This window comes from Salvia hispanica, chromosome 4 (genome assembly GCF_023119035.1).
Source record: "Salvia hispanica cultivar TCC Black 2014 chromosome 4, UniMelb_Shisp_WGS_1.0, whole genome shotgun sequence".
Lineage (NCBI taxonomy): Eukaryota > Viridiplantae > Streptophyta > Magnoliopsida > Lamiales > Lamiaceae > Salvia > Salvia hispanica.
In genome coordinates, this window is record NC_062968.1 from 6,744,386 (window position 1) to 6,765,764 (window position 21,379).

Here is a 21,379-nt window from a genome sequence, read left to right on the forward strand (position 1 = left end):
ATTAAGATTGGGAAGAGAATATATTTTATTATTTAATGAAATCCTACATATCTATCCTAATTAGGATTCTAGATATATAATATAATTTAGGAAACTATTTAATTATTCTTATCTACATCATCTAGGATATAAAATATTCATAGATATAGAAAATAATCAAAATATTCCACTAAAATCTAAATCCAAATAATCAGAGCCAAAGACTGGCTCTGATACCAATTGAAGGGGTTGGCAGCGGAAGCGCATGCATAAATCAATTACATAATAATCAGATCTATTTAGCGGATTATTTAGACAAATTCTATTCGCGTAATCATCTCACGTATCATGCTCATAACTCAAATAATCACATGCTTTAAATTAAATGAAATCTAAAACATGCTGTTCTAGGGTTTAGCCATTATACCTTGATGATTCTCCAAAGAATCGAAGATAGCTAGCGCCTTCTCCTCGTGAAGATCTTTAGTACAAAACCACGGATCTTCTGACTGGTTCCCGGACTGTGAACTGATATCAGGGTGGGCTGATCTCACCAGCGCACTAGGACTTAAATAGAGAAGACAGAAATCCTTTCCCACGGAGGAGAAAAATTCGACCTCTACTAGGAATAGAGAGGGCCGAAAATTTTGAGAGAAAAACAAGTGTATTTTCTGTCTCCTTTATTCTCCTATTTATAATAAGTCACATATTGGGCCCAGACAGGGATCTATGGAAGGCTTTGGATATGGGCTCCTCCAATTAGCTTTTTACTAATTAAATTAAACCCAATTTAATATAAGCTTAAAATTGGAATATTACGAGCAGCCACTACAGAAGTAATACTGCACTCCCCATCCAAATCCGAAATTACAAGTACTTCGGGTTTCCAATACTTTATATTTATTTCCCGCACTTAAGATAGAAACATCCATTAATTAATTATTGTCTGCTATGGACTTAATTAATTAATATCTTATTTATTCCAAGAGAGGACTCAGCAAGAAAATCTTATTTATTATTCATAGAGTAATTAAACTCCAACTAGCTAGGTTCCGAATAATAAAACCTTATTTCAAGCTTCTCTTGAGGATGTTATCAAACGAGACTCACCTCGCGCACGATTCAACATAATAGCAATCCTAGCACCGCTAGATACTAATCACCACTACCCAATATACCAGGCTTATTGGGTTGCGAAAAACCCGCACCATTTGGTAAGTCAAAGTAGTGCATAATCAATACCGTATGCTCAATGCTAACGTACATTGATTGAGAAATAATTTACGAGACCTCGTCTTTCAGTAGATAGCATAAAGACTGTCTCGCTGTTAGATCCATTCAGTGCTATACCACACCAACGTCATCTTATTTCAGTAAGGCTTAGAAATAATCGGACTGACATTGCAACCTTTCACGATAGGTAGTCTAAGCCTATCTAGGTTGTGAAATTCTTCTTTTTCTTTGTTTAGAACTGACCGTGTTACCTTAAAGTGGACGACGCCCACAACCGGTCTACTAAAACAAAGACTAAACTATTTCTTATTTAATTAGGTAGTTTTCTAAAGATTAGTAGAAGAATAGTAGAATTAATCATGACTGAAATTTTAGAACTTGTGATGAATCAAATGTCGAAGATAATGCTTTCATTTTTTATTATATATAGCTATGTAGCTATTAATTAATATTTTTATGATTACATGTCAAAAATTCAATTGATTATTAAACAATTATAAATTATTTAAAAACATTATTCTTTATAACATAATAGCGTTTTTGACAAGTGATTTTTAAACAATTATCAATTATTTTAAAAAATTATTCTTTATAACATAATAGCTAGAATAAATTTTCTAATTGGTAGATTTGTGAAATAGTATTAATTTATTTGATAATAATTTATCAATATTACTATAAAACCACGTAATTAATTAATTAAATTTCTTCTATTACCAATCTGGACAAAATAAATACTTTTAGCTATTATTTTATAATGAATGTATGGATATTTCATTAGTGATATACGAGTATATATTTTAAAGTTAAAAGTTTTAATATAAGTGCGTATACATTAGAGGATCACAAATTTTGAGAAATTTTTTTGTATTTTAGAATCATGAATAGATTTAGATTTACATCTATTAATTTTGTGATTACCTAGTTAATTAGAATAAATATATGCGTTTAGGGTTAGTTTTACGGTATATTTAGGGTGGACTTTATCATCAATATTAATATTATTGTGACTTGTCTTTGAATTCACCAAGAAATATAAAAATGGTTGAATCGGGTAAAGCTAGAGCCTCAAAGAGAGGTAGAAAGGGGCGTAGTGGTGAAATCATGGAAGGTGAGATCTGGAAAGATTTTCCAGAGGATCTGTTTGAAGCAGTAATAGCAAGAGTTTCGATAGCAACGTTTTTCCGGTTCCGTTCAGTTTGTCGGAAGTGGAATTCATTGCTTACTTCTCAAACCTTCTCCCAGCTATGTGGCCAAGTAAAGCATGCTAAGCCTTGGTTCTACGCCATCACCAAGCGCAAGGGCGTGTTTATGGGAACCGGATCAATGTACGATCCTTCATCGAACAAGTGGTACCATCCAACTATGCCTGCTTTGCCATCCAAAGTGATCAAGTCACCAGTGGCATCAGCTGGAGGTCTCATCTGCTTCGTTGACTTCAGCTACAGAAGCTTCTACGTGTGTAACCCTCTGACAAGGTCATTCAAGGAGTTGCCAGCCAGGCCAGGGCCGGTGTGGCTGCGTGCAGTTGTAGGGATGACACAGATGCAGAATGGTGGGTATAAGATCCTTTGTGTTGGTATTCATGGGGACTACCAAGTGTACGACTCTGCAAATAACTCTTGGATTAGTCCAGGAAGCATGCCCCCGAGTATCAAGCTTCCACTAGCGCTCACGGTGTTCACGTGTAGGGAGGTTGCAACTGAGGGGAGGCTGTATTTCATGTGGTCAGATCCGCACGGGATCCTGTCTTATGAGGTGAACACCGGGATGTGGAGGCAGTACGTAGTCCCTGCCCCTCCTCATATGTGTTGGAGTGGTCACACAGTGGCAGAGAGCGGGGGCAGGATCATGCTGGTGGGGCTGCGGAAGGAGGATGCAGCGTCATGCGTATGCATATGGGAGTTGGAGATGACGACTCTGCAGTGGAAAGAGGTTGACAGAATGCCAAACGAATGGTGCTTGGAGTTTCGTGGAAAGAAGTGCGTTACAATGCATTGTCTGGGTAACGAAGCCTTGCTTATGCTGTCCCTCAGATCTAGCTACATGAATCGACTTTTTACGTACGATCTATCCACCCGGGAATGGCTCAAGCTCCCTGGCTCTGTGCTGCCGAATACCTGCACCGGGAGGCGGAAGACTCTATGGGTTGCCTATGGCATTGCTTTTCACCCTTGTTTGACTGCAATCCCATAGTTTAGATTTCTAACTCTACACTTCTATTGGGATGAAGAGCCATTGTTTTTTTCTTGTTTGTTCTTGGTGATTAGATGAAGAAAATTGTGATGCATCAAACAAACCATGTATAGGCTTATTATATAGTGGGGTAGAGGACACAATAGATGAATCTTCATTATTTTCACAATTTGCTTATTAGACTGATCACCAATCTTCACAATTGGTCGTCATTTGTTTAATGTTGCAAATTGAACATGAAATTTGAACAATGGGTTTTTGCAAGAATATGACACAAACGTCATCTTTTTTTGTTTCTGTTGTGCCTCAAAATACACATACGAGTGTGTATACATGAATGTACACATCTATCGCATTGTAATCACAAGTCTCCTATCAACAAATTTGGCACCTCCTACGTTCCCCTGAATTTGACGAGGGAGACGAATTGCGCGCCTCTGATCGCCTGCTTCTACTAGCAGCTCTGTTCCACCTCTATACTGCAATTTCCAACACCAAATTAAACTTTCTTCTAACATAATGAGAAAAGAAACATTAGTACATAAAACAATTTACATTGTACACACATACTTGGTATAGCTTGATCTCTGACTTGTCAAAACCTGGCATGAACAGATTCACAGATTTATTGGGCATATCAAACGTGACCGAAGATAAGATCTTGTTGGTAGTGTCTGAAAGTAGTTCTCTCGCATATGTACTATGATCACTAGCGATGATCTCATCCCAATGGGGGTGGTTGCTGAATTTGAGATGTGGAATGAGAGCATAAGGCAATGGTGCAAAGCTGTTCTTGACGGCTTCAGCTGATGCCGTTGGGGAATTTTGAGTAGGTATCCCAAATGCACCAGATATTTGTGCGCCAGCTTGAATCACACAACCCCAGTAGCGCAATGCTAAATTTAGCGATAATGGATTATCTGGGTTCAGCACAAGATAGCAGCCAAATCTATGAGGTTCTGCAAAGATAGAAGATCCTTTCTGTAGAAACAACATGGAGATAGTATCAGAAAATTCTTTAAACGCCTACAGAGATTTTATCCAGAAACTTGTCTCACTCCCACCTCCAATGTTTGTTCTAAGTAATCCCATATCTCTGAACTTGTTCGATTGACAGCATTGCCACTTAGACTCAGGGCATCGTCGACAAGTCTCAAGAGAGACGGCCCGGCCACCCTCCCCATATCAGTCTTTTCAGCCAGCATCCTCATATATTTCAAATACAATCTTCACAACGAGAAACAACAAACGATGTGAGCAAATAAAGGACACCAAGAAAACTGCTATTATCAGTTGACTAATAACCTTGCTTTACTGGTAGCACCGATCATACGTATAGTTTCTTCAGTGTTTACACCATCATAGACGACTACATCATACTTTGCTTTCCCACCTTTCCTCTCAGACAGGAAGAATCCCACGAGGCGTTCAAGTTCCAAAGAAGAAAATATGGAATCCATACCGGGAAGAACACCGAGCTCTTCACCAACTACCTACAAGAACAGTGATGCACGAAATAACCGATCAGCAAGTTTCTACATAAAACCGAAAAGAAAAGCCAATATCATGTGGTATACTAGTTGATTACAGAAGCTACTACGTACCTACCCCTTCAAGAATACCTTGTGTCATTTTGAGCTGTTGATCAGCTTGCTTGAGCTTCTTAAGGGGCTCGAGAATCATCTGCGATTAAGATTACTTCTGATTAGACGATCAAAACAACTAAACTCGGTATGCAGAAATGAAGGATGGAATGAACGGACCTTAGTGGTTTCTAGTCTAACAGCAGACAAATTGGCATTGCACTGGACTGGTGAAGATGATCCAATTTTACAGTCTAGAAGATACTCAGCGGTGGGATCTTGAGATTGTATCACCAGACATGTTTTGAGCCCTAATGTAGCATAATGCTGGATGCAGACAATCAGCAAAACATTTTCAGATTCATAACCAGAGATCTAATAATTCGAAAATCGATTAGTTAATCAAGCTGTAATTCGACTGGAAAATACGATTGAGCGGTCCTCGATTACATTGGAAGTTCAGGCATACCTGAGCTGCAAACACAGCGGCGGTAGTTTTTCCGGAGCCGCCTTTACCGAGGAAAGTCACCAATTTGGACGGTTGAAACTCAGCATTGGAGGCGGCGACGGCCAGAATCATAGGGTGAACTTTTTCTGGTTTCTTATTTACTCTTCTTATCTGAGCAGTTCTAACCGGAGAAAAATAGCGGAAATCTTGAGGCGGAAATAGTGATCGAGGAAGAAGGGGCGAAGGGCAGGATGCCATTGATTGCTTGATTGATTCTTTGCTTAATCAGAATGAAGTAATTGGGGAAGATATAAAAGGGTGAGAGTATTGAATGGGGAAGAAGAAGTTACAAATTAGGCCAGCAGCTTTTCGGAAATGCAATTTGTACCGTTGAATTTAATTTAATTTCTTGGTAAAATGCAAATTGCCCATAGACATACCAATTTCATTTAATTTGTTGATTGTTTCAGTATTTCATATTTATTAATATTGTTTAATTATATGTATATTTTTTGTGTTTACAGACTAATAAATTGGCCATAGATGCATTGCTGAATTGATTGACATTCAAGAATTAGGATTATGAATGATTGAATCACCTAAAAGTATATTGTTGAATAAATACTCTTCTAGTTTCCTCATAGTTAAGTCATTTTTCCATTTCGAAAAATTCACTTTTAGTTGAATTATTTTCATACTCTCTCCGTCCCACTCAAGATGGCCACATTCTTGAGTAGCACGAAATTTTATGAAGTGTTGTTAGATAGAATAAAGTAGAAAAAAAAATAGTTGAATATTTTAATGATGAGAGAGGAGAGAGGAGGTTATTTCCAAAATTGGAAAGTAGTCATCTTGATTGGGACAAACAAAAAAGGAAATATGGTCGTCTTGAATGTGATGGAGGGAGTATATAGTTGGAGTAAATTTTTTCTATTTTTTATTTTACTCTCTTTTACTTTATTCTTTGTACTTTATTCACTTCTACTTTATTCTATCTTACTTTTTTATCTATTTATTTAACACACTCATCATCCCTTCTTAAACTCTGTGCCAAAAAATTTCGCTTTAACTATGAGGGAACGGAGGGAGTACATTTTCAGCTGTATCCGTCTATATTTATTAACATTAATTGAAAAAAAAAGAAAAGATATAAAAAACCAATAAAAGTTGAAGTTATATATTCCTTTCGTCCACACTAATTGACACTGTTTCACTCAAGTTTTAAGATTCACAGTGGAAATTAGGTGGAAAAGTTAGTCAAATGTGTGTCCTACTTTTGTATAGTAGTCTTATAATAAAATATAAGTGAGACGCGTTAGTCATGTATTATTTCAATTACCAAAAATACTTGTAAAAAGTAAGAGTGTCGATTAATCGTTAGTTTACCCTGATTTAAGACCTAATCTACCAACCATGTTAGACTATGTGATACACAGATAATAGCGATACTTTGATTGCTGATCTAATAAGCAAATTGTGAAAATAATAAAAATTTATCTGTTGTGTCCTCTACCCCACTACGTAAAAATCCTGCATTAACCCCAATAACAAACAAGAAAAAACCTATTGATGGCTTGTAGAATCAGAATCCAACAATATTTAAATAAAAGTGTAGAGTTAGAAATCTAAACTAAGGGATTGCAGTCAAACAAGTGAAAAGCAGTGCCGTGATAAATCACCTGGGTCTTCCGCCTAGTCAGCAGCACAGAGCCGGGGAGCTTGAGCCATTCCCGGGTGGACAGAGCCGGGGAGCTTGATAAAGTTCTCCGCACCATATGTTTGGCATTCTGTCAACCTCCTTCCACAGCAGAGTCATCATCTCCAACTCCCATATGCATACGCATGACGCTGCATCCTCCTTCAGCAGCCCCACCAACATGATCCTGCCCTCACTCTCCGCCAATACGCAATCATACAGACTCAGGTTAGGAGGGGTTGGGACTACGTACTGCCTCCACATCCCGGTGCTCACCTCATATGATAGGAGCCTGTCCGGCTTTGACCGCGTGAAATACAGCCTCCCCTCAATTGCAACCGCCTCACACATGAACGCCGTGAGCGCTAGTGGAAGCTTGATACTCGGGGGCATGCTTCCTGGACTAATCCAAGAGTTATTGCAGAGTCGTACACTTGGTAGTCCCTCTCACTATCAACACAAATGATCTTATACCCACCATTCTGCGTCTGCGTCATTCCTAAAGCTGCAGGCGACCACACCAGCTTCACAGGCCTCTCTTGCAACTCCTTGAATGACCTCGTCAGAGGGTTACACACGTAGAAGCTTCTGTAGTTGAAGTCAGCGAAGCAGATGAGACCTCCAGCTGATGCAACTGGAAACAGGGACTCTTTGGTTGGAAAAGCAGGCAAGGTTGGATGGTGCCACTTGTTCGATGAAGGATCGTACATTGCTCCCGTTCCCGTATATATGTCCTCGCAGGGGATGCCATAGAACCAAGGCTTAGCATGCTTTACTTGGCCACATTGCTGGGAGAAGCTTTGACAATTAATAAATGAATTCCACTTCTGACAAACGGAACCGGAACCGGAAAAACGTTGCTATCGGAACTCTAGCTAGTACACCTTCAAACAGATCCTCAGGATAATCTTTCCAGATCTCATCTTCCATTATTTCATCTTCTTTTCCAATTCCACAGCTACGCTCCTCTCTACACTTCTTTGAGGCTCTAGCTTTGCCCGATTTAACCATTTTTATACAATTTCCCATGGAATTCAATGACAACTCACAAAAATATTAATATTGATTATAAAGTCTTTATTTATACAGGCCCTAATTCTAAGACCATCTCCAACCATACACCAAAACTCATTTTTGGTGTAGATAATTTCCCCAACCATACACCAAACTCAAACCCGTTTTTGGGGTTTTCAATGGAATAACACCAAATATGGTGTTTACTCCAAAATTTTGTTAGCCAAATACTCAAAAATGGTGTAAAACTTAAATATGATGTAAATGGTTGGAGTAAAACTACTTTTTGGTATGAGGTATACTCAAAAATGGATTTGAGTTTAACATAAATGGTTGGAGATGGCCTAAGACATTAGAAAATACTGTAAAACTTAACCCTAATTTAGAACGGAAAGAAAACCAAAGCACAACTACTTTCCATATACAACTTAATGCTACTCCAAAATTAATTAGGAAATCCAATACTCTATATATCAAAACAATTTTTATGCAAATCAATACCATTAGGCAACTTATATAGTTTTCATATCCTTGATCGTCAATCAACTGCAGAAACATCTCAAACATTACATTACATAACATATTTTATACTAAATCACATAAAAAATATACAAAATCTGTCTTCAGTTTCCAGAAGGTAATTAACTCGAAGAAGTGAGATAGTTAACTGAACATTTACTTGAACTCTTGGTAGAGGATAGAGAGCTCTGCATCCCATGAAATGTTGGCTACTTGGGGGAAATTAAGAAGCTGTATGTATGTGTATCTGCTGCCATTTCTTGCACACACACACACATTAACATTATATTACTATGTCGTCTTCCATTCAACTATCACATTTGGCTGAATCCATCAATTTTACTATCCTTCCTACGTTCGACGATTTCCATGCCTGTTTGATATCCACAATTTAACCGAAAATCGAGATAACAAGAAAAATGGGAGCTTCTAGCATGTTGGGTTTTAAAAACTATAACAAGCAAACTAAGTCTATAGGAAGAGCTCTGAAGTGAATCAATAACTGCCAATTTTTCCTCTTGTTCAGTGAACAAAACAGGGCTACAAACTGAACCAATATATTTTTGCAAAACCAGAATTATAGGTATTAAAGGAGATTAACTGTTGTTCCGGCTATGTCTACATTTTCCTAAACAAATTACAACTGATCCCATATCTTCATGTATCTCAGATGCAGACTGACTTTTATTGTGAGACGACTTTAATAGCTCTTCTGTAGAAAGAACAACACTATATGCAATTCTGACCAAGAATCATATAGGATAAAAAACGCATTATTACAACTCCACATTTTCATGCATGAACTCTGATCCAAAGTGAAGTATTACAGGTTAATTGGCTAGAAGTTTGTATGCATCTCAGACAAAACGAAGAAAAAATATTATTTGGCAGATCTGTGCATCTGCTGGACACAGAGCTATATAATATGTACACCACACGATTAACGAATGATATGCACGTGTGATAATGATGAGACTTTGATTGTTGATCTACAGACAATATAATGTTATATTCTGATCCTTTGTTTCTTCCACAAGAGCAGAACCCGCAATACCCTCATGCGTTACACTAAAATATTGTTATTTTAAGGCAATCAAACTCACAATCATCTGTCACTGAGAAAATAATGAAGATTCCTCAGTGTCCTCTTCCCTACTATATATATTGACCAGATACATCAATATTTTCTTCGTTCAATCATAGATTCAATTCTAGCCCTTATTTTCACCAAGAACATAAAACTAATAGAAAACAATGGCTCTTCATCACGGCCGCTCTCTTAGTTTCCCATCTTCATCCCATCCTGCTGTTTCACAGTTCGAAGACAACTTATCCAGATTGAGGTCATCAGAAGATACTTGTTCATCGCTCTCATTATTCAATGGAAAAATAAATGGCCTAAGAAACTTGCATGAGAGCATTGACGATTTGCTTCTTTTGTCTCACATTCAACAGATTGTTTCCGAAGAATGTGTGGATGATTGCATTAAGCTATTGGATGCTTGCAGTTCAGTTAAAGATGCCATCTCTCTTGCAAAGGAAGATTTAAGAGATCTTCTTTCTGCAATAAGGAGAAAGGATGTTCAAGGCATCAATGCTTACCTTTCTTCCAGAAAGAAGTTGAAGAAAATGATACAAAAGTGTTTGAAGAACTTGAGGCATAGCTCCTCGGCCACTTGTGATAATGGTTCCATATTGAAGGATGCAGAGTCTGTTGCCATTTCCTTGCTCGAGTCTCTGTTGGCCTACGTGTTGGGGACAAATGTGTACGAAAGAAAGAGATGTTTGCTGTCAAAGCTGATGCAATCTAAGAAAGTATCCACTGACGAAAATGAGTTCAACAAGGTGGAATCATTCTTGCAACTGAACCAAGAAAACGAGCTCGTGAATCACATAAAAGAGATGGATTCAGACATTCAAGTTGTTGAAGAAGATCTCGAATCAATCTTCAGACAGTTGATCAAAACCAGAGTTTCCCTTCTCAACATTCTCTACATTTAGACTCATTATGAGATCAACAATTTTGTAGATTAGAAAAAAAGAAACAGAATGATGTATAGTTGTATATTTTTTCTTAAATTCTCAAATATCTCTACTATATGGCTTGTCTTTTTATTTTCTTGCTTTTTCTTATCTTTATTTTCTGATTAAACCAAGATAAAGATGTTCTAAATATCTAGATAAAAAAATGGTAAAAAATCATTCTAACTCTCATGTAGATAGATTTTCATAATTATCTGCATGTTTTTTAACTTGCTGTCTAGAAAAGATTAATGTAGTTAAAACGAAGAAAAATTTCAAAGAATATAAATATGATGAGATCATAAACACGAGGGACTTGCATAGTTGTATTGTTTAATGTTATCATTTGTTTTGAGATTCCAATTGTCTCTCATGAGAGAACAGTTATTGACTTTGTATCACATGCTTTCGCCAGTTAAATATCACCAATCACACAAGTTGTTGAGTTTTTATATACTACTCTATTTATGTAGAAAATCTGTTAGAAAATTTAAAATTGTATGATCACATTGAACAAATGGAAAATTAATGGGTAGAGAGACAACACACCTACAGGCTACAGTGGCTGATAATGTGGATCATAATGCAGGTTTCTCTACAATATACAAATGTTAAAGGAAACATTGCATAGACAAATGTATCCTTGAAAATTTGTTACATATTTCATTTTCCATCATCTCATAAAATTTGTTACATTTCACTTTTTACCATTTTTGGCATTATACTCATTGACAGATCTAGGGGGAAGGGGAGGAAGAAGAATGAGGGCACATGCATTCGGAGAGCCTTAATTTTCCTTAAATCGAGCCTAAAGTAGCATATCTACCCCCTACGTAGAGCGTAATGTATTTGTTTTCAGTTACCCCTTCTGTCCAAAAATAAAACAGACAAATTTTACTATTTTAGTCGTCCATCAAAATTAGACTAAGTCTTAAAATGGAAAGTTTTAAACCAATACTTACCCTACACATCATTCTAAATGTGGATCCCACAATCCACTAACACTATTTCCACCACATACCCCCCCCCTACTGTACCAATTATTCATTAAAACTCATGTCATATACAATTTTGTCTATTTTTTTTGGATGGAGGGAGTATATAAATGTAGTAGTCCAGTAGTTTAGGTATTAGATTTTTATTAAGAGGTCTAGGAACCCTCAACAAGAATATAAACGCATCTTACTCTCTATGAGTTAAAATAAACATTTTTAAAGGTGGCCCACTTTTCTTTATGAGTTATCCCGACAAAGATGATCCATTAGTATAAATGAAAACACCTTGGTCTCTACTTTATTATCTCCCTCTTACTTTACTCTCTCCACTTCACACACGAATAAAATTGCATAAATTTATGTGCCGCCCAAGAAAGGAGTCATCTTCCTTGGAACGGAGGGAGTACTCTATTTATATCACTTTTGTATCTAATATTTACAATAATTTTAAATGAATATAATATGTACAATGATTTTACATTTTTAGAGGAATAATAAGTACATGTTTGCAAATTAGAAGCTAATGCAAGTTTATTTTATTAATGAAGCTAGTTTACTTAAATATTAATATAATATTATTCATTTTATTATTAAAAATAACATTAAATTGTAGTTAATATTTAAAATATTAAATTTATTAATATTTAAAATATTAAATCCCCCCTCCATTTTCTGGGCTTGGATTTGGCCAGATCCAGGATTTTAATTCAACGTGGGAAAAAATATACTCCCTCTGCCGTGAATAGGAGTCCTGTTTTCTCATTTTAGTCCATCCGCGAATAAGAGTCCCGGTTCATTTTTACCTTAAATGGTAAGAGGGTCTCGCCTTCCACTTACTCATTCCACTCACATTTCATTTAAAACTAATATATACAAGTGGGACCTCTATTCCACTAACTTTTTTCCACCCACTTTTCATAACATTTCTTAAAACCCGTGCCGCCCATGAATGAGACTCCTAATGGAGGACGGAGGGAGTATATTAAAAGAAATATTAAAAGTTTGAGGTCGGGCATTTATAAGGGAAATAAAAAATATTTTAAAATTATATACTCCCTCCGTCCCTGAAAATTTGTCACTTATTTCCATTTTCGTCCGTCCCTAAAATTTTGTCATCTATCACTTTTACTACTTTTGGCAGTAGTCTTCACATTCCACTAACTCATTCTCATTCATATTTTATTATAAATTAATATATAAAAGTAGGACCCACATGTCACTAACTTTTTCAACCCACTTTCTATTACATTTCTTATAACTCGTGCTGGGTCAAATGGTGACGAATTATAGGGGACGAGGGAGTAACAAATTAGTACTACATGAAATATATTGAGGAGGGGCAAATGCCCCTCGTGAGGCCCTACTAGATCCGGCCCTGAACTTCATATTCCGCTAACTAGAATATACTCCCTCCGTCCCAGATAATTTGGGACACTTTGACCCGGCACGGGTTTTAAGAAATCTAATGGAAAGTGAGTTGAAAAAGTTGGTGGGATGTGGGTCCTACTTTTAAAGTATTAGTTTTATAATAAAATGTGAGTAGGAATGAGTTAGTGGAATATGGGGTCCACTACCAAAAATGGTAAAAGTGAAGTGGGACAAATTATGTGGGATGATCCAAAATGGAATACTGGGTCGAATTATCTGGGACGGAGGGAGTAAGTTATTTCAGCTAATCCCCCCTAGGTCATCCTGAGTCCGACTCTAACCTGATTCCTAAACTAGGTTCATCCAGGCCTGACCCGAAGCCAACCTATAGTTAGGATTGTCAACTGCGCATCAGTTTGACATTGTCCATTTTTGGCGGAGCCATGCCCGCGTAGATTTTTATTTGGGTCGCTCCCAAAAGAACTTAAACTAAGGTCGAGTAACAATTTTTAGTGCTTCCAACTTTCATCCATTCTCCGATGTGGTATGGGTTTGCGACCCAACAACTCCCACCTCTTCACTTTGAAGATGCGTGTCTCTAGTTACATACTACTCCCTCCGTCCGCCATTAGGAGTTCCGATCACTTTTGAGCACTCGTCGTAGCCTTCATCGACGAGCTCCCACAAGTCCAATGAGGCAAATAGTGTCTTCATCTTCTTACACCAAAACTCAAAGTTCCCTCAAGCTTTTCTTTGCTCGAGAAATTCTAGTATTTTAACTAGGCTCTGACACCAAACTGTTGGATCATTGGCACTAGGATTTCACTTTGTTTTGATTGAGATAATGGTTGTATACCTTTTGTTTTAGGAGCTATTACGGAGATGAATTTTTACACGGAGAAAAAACTGATTCCTGAATTGATTTGAAAATGGTTCAGCTTACAAAAGACTCTTCAACTCTGCTAATTAAAGATGAAATACTAGATAATTCTTCTAGGAAATGAAAACGCATGCTTGAGTAGGGTTGACAATTTTTGGCACTACACGATAACACGACACGAACCCGCACGAAATTAATGGGTATGTGTCAAGACTTATTGGTTTCGTGTCCTTATCGTGTCGACACGATAACGACACGAAAACTTTGTGTCGTGTTCGTGTCGTGTTCGTGTTACATGTTAAGAAATAATATTAATATATTATAATATTATTATTATTTTATTTATTTAAAATTTTAAAATTAAAATTTAAAATTTAATATAAGAAATAATATTTATATATTATTATATTATTATTACAATGTCGTTATTGTGTCGTGTCATAAATTTATTGTTATCGTGTCGTGTTGACCCGTATTGGTTTGTGTCGTTAATGGATTCGTGTCGTGTTCGTGTCTAAGGGTAGCGGGTCGTGTTCGTGTTCGTGTTTGGAGTTTTCTTAACGGGTCGTGTTCGTGTTTTTTGTTATCGTGCCGTTCGACACGATAACGACACAACACGCACGATTTGTCATCCCTATGCTTGAGAATTAATGACTTGTGTCATAATTAGTCAACCTCCTAACGACACTCTAAACAAAAAAAATATAATTAAACTTGTGTTGCACATTGACTACAATTTTTAATGCTTTTTCATATCTAATTTTATGTTTAGTTTCCTTATCTTAATTTGTAACCGATTCATTGTGGAAGTGCAAACAATATTCCACATTGGAGAATGAACAAAAATTGTAAGCATATATATATGGGTTACTCCAACGCTATTAGTATGAGGTTTTTTTGGGAGTATCCTAAGAGCAAAATCGTAAGGGTTTTGCCCAAAACGGACAATATCATGCTAATATGGAGTTCGGGTTTGCACCACCGATCCCCGACACATTGCAAATCTTAAATAAGAATACTTGATTAAAGGATTAATAATAATAATATAATAACAAACATAGCACTGAAGGACAAAAAAAAATTGGGGTACAATTGTTGGCATTGGGTCCGCCACTGTGATCTTGCTGCCAACCATGATAGACTCTGTGACATACAGATAATGACGATACTTTGATTGCTATTCTAATAAACAAATAGTGAAAATAATGAAGATTCATCTATTGTGTCCTCTTTCCCACGCCTATACATGGTTGTTTGATGCATCACAATTTTCTTCATTCAATCATCATCACTTCTAACTTCTAACCCTTATCTTTGTTCAAAAATATAATGTGGAAATAAAATACTAATACAAAATATAAAAGGCTAATGAACTTTAAAGATCACATTGTATTATTCTTGATTCTACTTCATAGAACGAATCACGTATGTTCTTTATATATGAAAAATATAATCCTAATCCTAATCCTAATCCTAATCCTAGTAGAATTATATGGATATATCCATAAGGTAAATAAATCTATTCTCATCTTCTATTGATTTATGTATATCTTCTAACAATCTTCACCAAGAACAAATAAGAAACAAACAATTGATAGCTTGTAGATGTTGGAAATAGAATATTGGGGTCTCAAGAATATTTGTAAGAGGCACTTTAGAGTTTCAAGGAATTTAACATTAATAATGTTGTAGTTCCAAGTGTATAGTTTCTGGATGCATTTACTTCTCTAGTATTATAAATTGGGTGTACAATGTATCACAAAATCATCTCAATGAAATACAATTCCTAGTTTTATCATGGTATCAAGAGCAGCAACGGTTCTGTGGTTCAATCGAACTCAGAATTAAGATTCATCATTGTTCAAACCCTCCCAAACCTTTCAACTACAGATTCGGTAGAAATCTTTCAAACCTACACCCAAAAACAGCCAAAATCAAGTGAGTATCATTTAACATGACAAACACCTTTGAAAACGTCTCAACTGGATTCAAGTTCGATGGGAGTAACTTCCCTGTTTGGGAAAGAATCATGCGAATCAACGTTGGCAGTCGAGGGAAAATCCATCATCTCGAAGGAGATGAGGATCCTCCAAAAGCCGACGACCCAAAGTTCAAAATATGGCAGGTAGCAGATTTCACGGTTATCTCATGGTTGATCCAGAATATGGATCAAAAATTGGTGATTCAATTCGCTCAACATCAGACAACAAAGGAGATGTGGAAAAGTCTCAACACTACATTTGGAGTCAGGGCTGACCCTGTGCAAGTTTACGATCTGGAAATCAAGGCGAACAAGTTAGTACAAGGGAACGAGTCCCTTGAAAGTTACTGGAGCGATTTACAAAATCTGTGGGTGAACACAGATGCCCGGAAACCTTGTCCGTATGATTGTTGCAACAAAGCAATCAATACTTACCGAAAGGAACAAGAAATTAAATGCCTTTACCAATTTCTTGCCGGATTGGATGACAAGTATGACAACCTCGGAAGGGAGATGTTGAAGGATGAACCGACTGCCGAGACAGCCTTCGGCATCATCAAACAAGAAGAAGCAAGGGCTGGAATCTGGAGACCGACTGCCAAGCCCACCAACGCCGACATTGGCGCGGGCTTTGGTGCTCGCCAGGGAGCACCGTCGCCTCAGTTCGGCGGCCAAAACAGAGCAACGCAGCCACCGCCACCTCATCGGGGACCACTGCCACCACCACAATCTCGCAACAATTCTTCAAATCGGAGAGGAATCGACAAATCAAAGTTGTATTGTACCCATTGCGGGATGACGAAGCACACCAAAGAAACGTGTATCAAATTGGTTGGATTTCCGGAATGGTGGGAGGATGGGCATAAACTGAATCGGAGCTCAACCGGAAAAGGAAAAATGGCGGTAGGGAGAGAAGAGGGCAACGGATTTGTCGCCCCGACGGACAGCCAAGGGGCTACGCACGCCGAAAACGATGGCGGCGGATCGGTGGAGGTCTCGACCGGCGGCCGGCGGGTGGTGGGGTGTGAATGGAGGAGGCGATGACCAAGGAGTGTAAAGGGTTTGGGGCTTTGCCCTCAAAAACTTCAACTTTTCATAATTATATTTCTGCCCCACCCTTTTACATGACAGACCCCATAATTATCCAAAATCATTTGATAACCCCAGAATTAGTGTTAAGTGCCATAACACCCCTATTTCAATCCAAAATTGTTTTTGTGTTGAGAGATAATCCCGAAATATCCACTGCCTGTAAAGTCACAAAAATAGATCCGATAGATGAAAAAGGATAGATTTTTGATTGTGGGGCAACTGACACAATGTCCTACGATAGGTCCGACTTTGAAGAGTTGACTAAATCGAAAAGGATTTACATTGAAACAGTCAATGGGTAATTTACATCTGTCGAGGGATATGGAACTATTCAGATATCACCATCCTTGAAAATTTCTAATTGTCTCTTTGTGCCGGCTTTGTCTCAGAAATTACTATCTGTCAGTCACGTCACACGAGAACTCAATTGCACTCTCCTAATGCATTCAAAATTTTGTTTTCTACAGGATATCCGGACGGGGACGACTATTGGGCGTGGCACTGAGCATCATGGGTTATACTATGTGGACGAGACGGCTCAAACTGGCAAAGGAATGCTGGCTCACGGAACTTCAGAACGGGAAGCTTGGTTATGGCATAGGCGGTTAGGGCATCCGTCTTCTAGTTATTTAAAAATTTTATTTCCGCATCTAGATACAAATTCTGTTTTGCACTGTCAGACTTGTGTTTTGGCTAAGATCCATCGACAATCTTTCAAACCCAGTAATTCTAGAGTTGATGATATTTTTTCCTTAATTCATTCTAATGTGTGGGGTCCGTCTCCAGTTGTGGGTGGAAATGGTTTTAGATATTTTGTTTTATTTATTGATGATTGCACTCGCATGACATGGGTGTATTTTCTTAAAAATAAATCAGATGTGTTAGGTCTGATAATGTGGGAGAGTTTGTCAATACCCAAATGAAAGAATTTTGCACCACCAATGGTCTAATCCATCAAACTTCATGCGCCTACACCCCCGAACAGAATGGAGTAGCCGAAAGGAGAAACCGAATAATCCTTGAAATGACCCGAGCCATCATCCTAGATTCAAAAGTACCAAATTTTTTCTGGCCTGAAGCCGTGGCTACATCGGTTTACACCCTCAACCGCCTTCCTACCAAAGCCCTTGGCCTTAAAAAATCCTATCCAGATGATATCTAGCTTGTCTAAAGTTCCTCCACCCCTATCTCTTAAGCCATACATTTTTTGTTGTTCGGTATTTACCCATGTTCCAAAACACGAGCGGACAAAACTGTTCCTGTGTGCGACCAAATGTGTTTTTGTTGGATATGGGGTCAATCAGAAAGGATATAGGTGCTACAATCCAAAAACTTATCAAATGATTACCACAATAAACTGCACCTTCTTAGAATTTGAATTTTCTACACTACCCAACTTACCAGTCAGGGGGAGAGGGAAATAACTAGTGTTGACTCGATAAGTTGGCTGCTTATGTCAAATAACCATAATCCCACTAAAGGTCCACCAGAGCCAGATAATACTGCCGCCGAGTCTGTCTCAAACACATCTCAACCTGTGGTTCAAGGTGGCGCTCCAACACCGTCCTCTCCGATATCTGAGGTAAACAATCTTGTCGAGAACTTTGTTACTGCTACTGCTGACCCTGTCAATACAGAAAAAAGAATGAAGAGATTATAGACGAAGATACGGGGCAGTATATTATGCCACCTCGGAGTACCCGTGGTATTCCTCCCAAAAGATACACACCAGAGAGACCAAGTAAACGGGCAAGATACCCAATTGGAAGTGTGGCAAAGGCAAATCTAACAAAACTGGCAAGAGCTTTTGAGGCAGCCTTATATGGAGAAGAAGAAATCCCACAGACTGCAAAAGAAGCCCTAAAGATCGAACACTGGATAGAAGCAATGATGGTAGAATTGAGAGCCCTGGAAAGAAATAAGACGTGGAAGAAATGTCGGTTACCAAAAGGGAAACGAACTGTGGGGTGCAGGTGGGTCTTTACCATCAAACGAAGACCTAATGGAACCATCGAGAGATACAAGACTCGCCTCGTGGCTAAAGGTTATACTCAAAGCTATGGAGTTGATTACTCTGAAACCTTCTCACCAGTGGCAAAAATGAATACTGTCCGAGTTCTGCTTTCTATAGCTGCAAACAAGGATTGGCCCCTGCACCAGTTCGATGTCACCAATGCATTCTTGCATGGTGAACCGAAAAAAGAAGTCTACATGGAAGCTCCGCCAGGTTTCGAAGATGACTTTGAAGATGGAGAAGTCTGCCAATTGAAGAAAACCTTGTATGGGTTAAAATAGTCTCCGAGAGCTTGGTTCGGGAGATTTACAGAAGCCATGAAGAAGTACGACTATCTGCAGAGTAATGCCGATCACACTCTATTCCTGAAGAAGAGAGAGGATAAAATCACGTGTCTACTAATCTATGTCGATGATATGATCATCACAGGAGACGATTTTGAAGAGATAAAGCAGCTTAAGAAGAATTTGGCGACATAATTCGAAATGAAGGATTTGGGGGCCCTCAATTATTTTCTGGGAGTTGAAGTCTGATGCTCGTCAGGTTTGTTCCCTAGTTTTTCGTATGTAAATTTGAGTGTATCCAACTGATCAGGAAGTGATTCCCGACCCAACTGAGTCGTTGGTACGATAACCGGGACCTGGCTTCAAACAAATTTCCTCAACCCACTTCTACTGGTTAGTATAGTGGAGGTAAGGGTCGAATCCCACGAGGATGGACACGTTTAGATAACTGTGGTGACTTTCCTGGGTGTTTGGTTAGCTACCACGCTTGGGTTGAGATTTTACCTAGGCAGGAAGTAAAGGTAGTACTCTACTGACTAGTCGGCGGAAAAATAACAGACATGTGGGAGTGTTCATGAAAATAGGGGACAAGGTGTATCGAGAGACTTATGGAAAGTAGACAGTTACTAAAAGAGGAAAATTAGACAACAAGGTATATCTGATGGCTGGGGCTTCTGACAGGTCTGGGCAGTACATCTGAAAAGTAGGGAACAAAAGCAAAAGTAACTTATAAAAGTAAAGTGGTCCAAGTAAAGTTGATTTTGACGTTTTCTTCTTCACCAAGTACTTCAGATTCGTAAATTAAAACTCAAGATCCATCGATTAAAACGCTCAAACTCAGATTAAACAATGAAACTGTAACTTGACTTCTACTAGCTGATATGCAAGGTGGTAATCACAACGCAGAAAAGAACTCATGCACGAAAGCTTGACTAAACATGGCTACACCTTGAATCAACAACCCTCGATAAGAAAACACTTAGAAATTGAAAGCAATAACTAGATCTAACTTTCCTAGGCAGAATGAAGCAAACTCGAACCAAAGCGACATGCGAAATAGAAACTTCATAACGTAAATGTTAGAATATAACAAAGTACTTCAAAAGAGCAACAACGATGAGTGTTTGCAAATAACCAACGATGAAAACAAGTAAACTTAAACTAGGAAAGCGATTAAGATTGTTTGTGCCACTCCGGGCGATGATACTCCTACACTGCCACGATAACTGGCTGGAACGCGGACTGATGACTTCTCCGGCAGACTCCGGACGTCAAGTAACCATGGCTGTGGCGAGGAACGAGAGGGTGGATAATGCTGAAGGATGGATCTTCTAGAGAGAATTCTACTAAGTGTTAATTTCGAATTACGAACGGAGAGCTTCTAACCCAACTCTTTCTCTCTCTCCAAGTGGCTTCTTTTATAGGGAGGCTTGCCCTTGCTTTTAGGGTAGACTCTTCCTTGCTTTTTAGGGTAGACTTCTTTCTCTGGCATGCATCCTGGTCAGTATCGCACCCTTCTGGCGCCCTTTTCACTTGCGTCACCCGAATCGTCACCTACTGACTTGGATCCTTCAATCCTGCACACTTAAGCAACTGTTTTGCAGATAATACATGCAATTCACGACATACTGACCAGTAACCAAGGCTTAGAATTCGACTTATCAAACTGCTCACACTTACCACATGCTTGTCCTCAAGCGTGAAGACAAACAAAAAGAAATAAGTCGAATTCGAGCTTGGTTACTCCCCCTGACCGACTCTACCTAACTAGACCCAAGACTCTGACGCACAAGAAAAAAAACAAAATAACGGCACAAACACATAACACATATAGTCAACTTAAACACATAGAACAGGCTATATTTTCAACCACCCTTCCCCTCTAGATCAGGTGCAATCCGGCCTTAGGCAGCCTTGAACTTCCGCCGCCCCCCTTTTCTTCCCCAATCAGTATATCCGCTTGTCAGGATCACCCAATTCTAGGCCAAACACTGGGTTCACTCAGTCACTCATTCCTCACAGGGGGTGTTAGGAGTGTTTTCTCTCAATGCTTAACCACAGATGTTTCGGACTCA

General features: G+C 38.3%; 3 protein-coding genes and 1 pseudogene across 4 annotated transcripts; 2 read left to right on the forward strand and 2 right to left on the reverse strand.

Annotated features, from left to right (window-relative positions):
* Positions 1-2,154: 2,154 nt before the first annotated feature.
* Positions 2,155-3,557, forward strand: LOC125220268 (F-box only protein 6-like). Its single transcript, XM_048122428.1, has 2 exons — positions 2,155-2,165; positions 2,244-3,557. Exons 1-2 carry the CDS (start codon positions 2,155-2,157, stop codon positions 3,406-3,408), a joined length of 1,176 nt encoding a protein of 391 aa, XP_047978385.1. The 3' UTR covers positions 3,409-3,557.
* A 106-nt stretch (positions 3,558-3,663) lies between these two features.
* LOC125219296 (uncharacterized protein At1g26090, chloroplastic) lies at positions 3,664-5,788 on the reverse strand. 2 transcript variants are annotated; one of them, XM_048121237.1, is made up of 7 exons: positions 5,461-5,788; positions 5,172-5,318; positions 5,017-5,091; positions 4,714-4,901; positions 4,473-4,635; positions 3,979-4,389; positions 3,664-3,882 (listed from the first exon to the last, which is right to left on the reverse strand). In XM_048121237.1, exons 1-7 carry the CDS (start codon positions 5,695-5,697, stop codon positions 3,784-3,786), a joined length of 1,320 nt encoding a protein of 439 aa, XP_047977194.1. In that variant the 5' UTR covers positions 5,698-5,788; the 3' UTR covers positions 3,664-3,783. The 2 variants fall into 2 exon arrangements, with proteins under 2 accessions (XP_047977194.1, XP_047977193.1); XM_048121236.1 differs by having other exon boundaries at positions 3,664-3,887; positions 5,461-5,786.
* A 1,281-nt stretch (positions 5,789-7,069) lies between these two features.
* LOC125220269 lies at positions 7,070-8,164 on the reverse strand (annotated as a pseudogene).
* A 1,758-nt stretch (positions 8,165-9,922) lies between these two features.
* Positions 9,923-10,669, forward strand: LOC125220270. The gene has a single exon (XM_048122430.1). It carries the CDS (start codon positions 9,923-9,925, stop codon positions 10,667-10,669), a length of 747 nt encoding a protein of 248 aa, XP_047978387.1.
* Positions 10,670-21,379: the final 10,710 nt, after the last annotated feature.

Excerpts from the sequence above, each read along its gene's own strand:
- LOC125219296 (XM_048121236.1), bottom strand. The coding sequence starts at position 5,697 with ATGGCATCCTGCCCTTCGCCCCTTCTTCCTCGATCACTATTTCCGCCT. Across the intron at positions 4,902-5,016 it reads CACAAGGTATTCTTGAAGGG|GTAGTTGGTGAAGAGCTCGG; the intron begins GTAGGTACGTAG and ends CTGTTCTTGTAG. Across the intron at positions 4,390-4,472 it reads ACTTAGAACAAACATTGGAG|AAAGGATCTTCTATCTTTGC; the intron begins GTGGGAGTGAGA and ends TTGTTTCTACAG.
- LOC125220270 (XM_048122430.1), top strand. The coding sequence starts at position 9,923 with ATGGCTCTTCATCACGGCCGCTCTCTTAGTTTCCCATCTTCATCCCAT.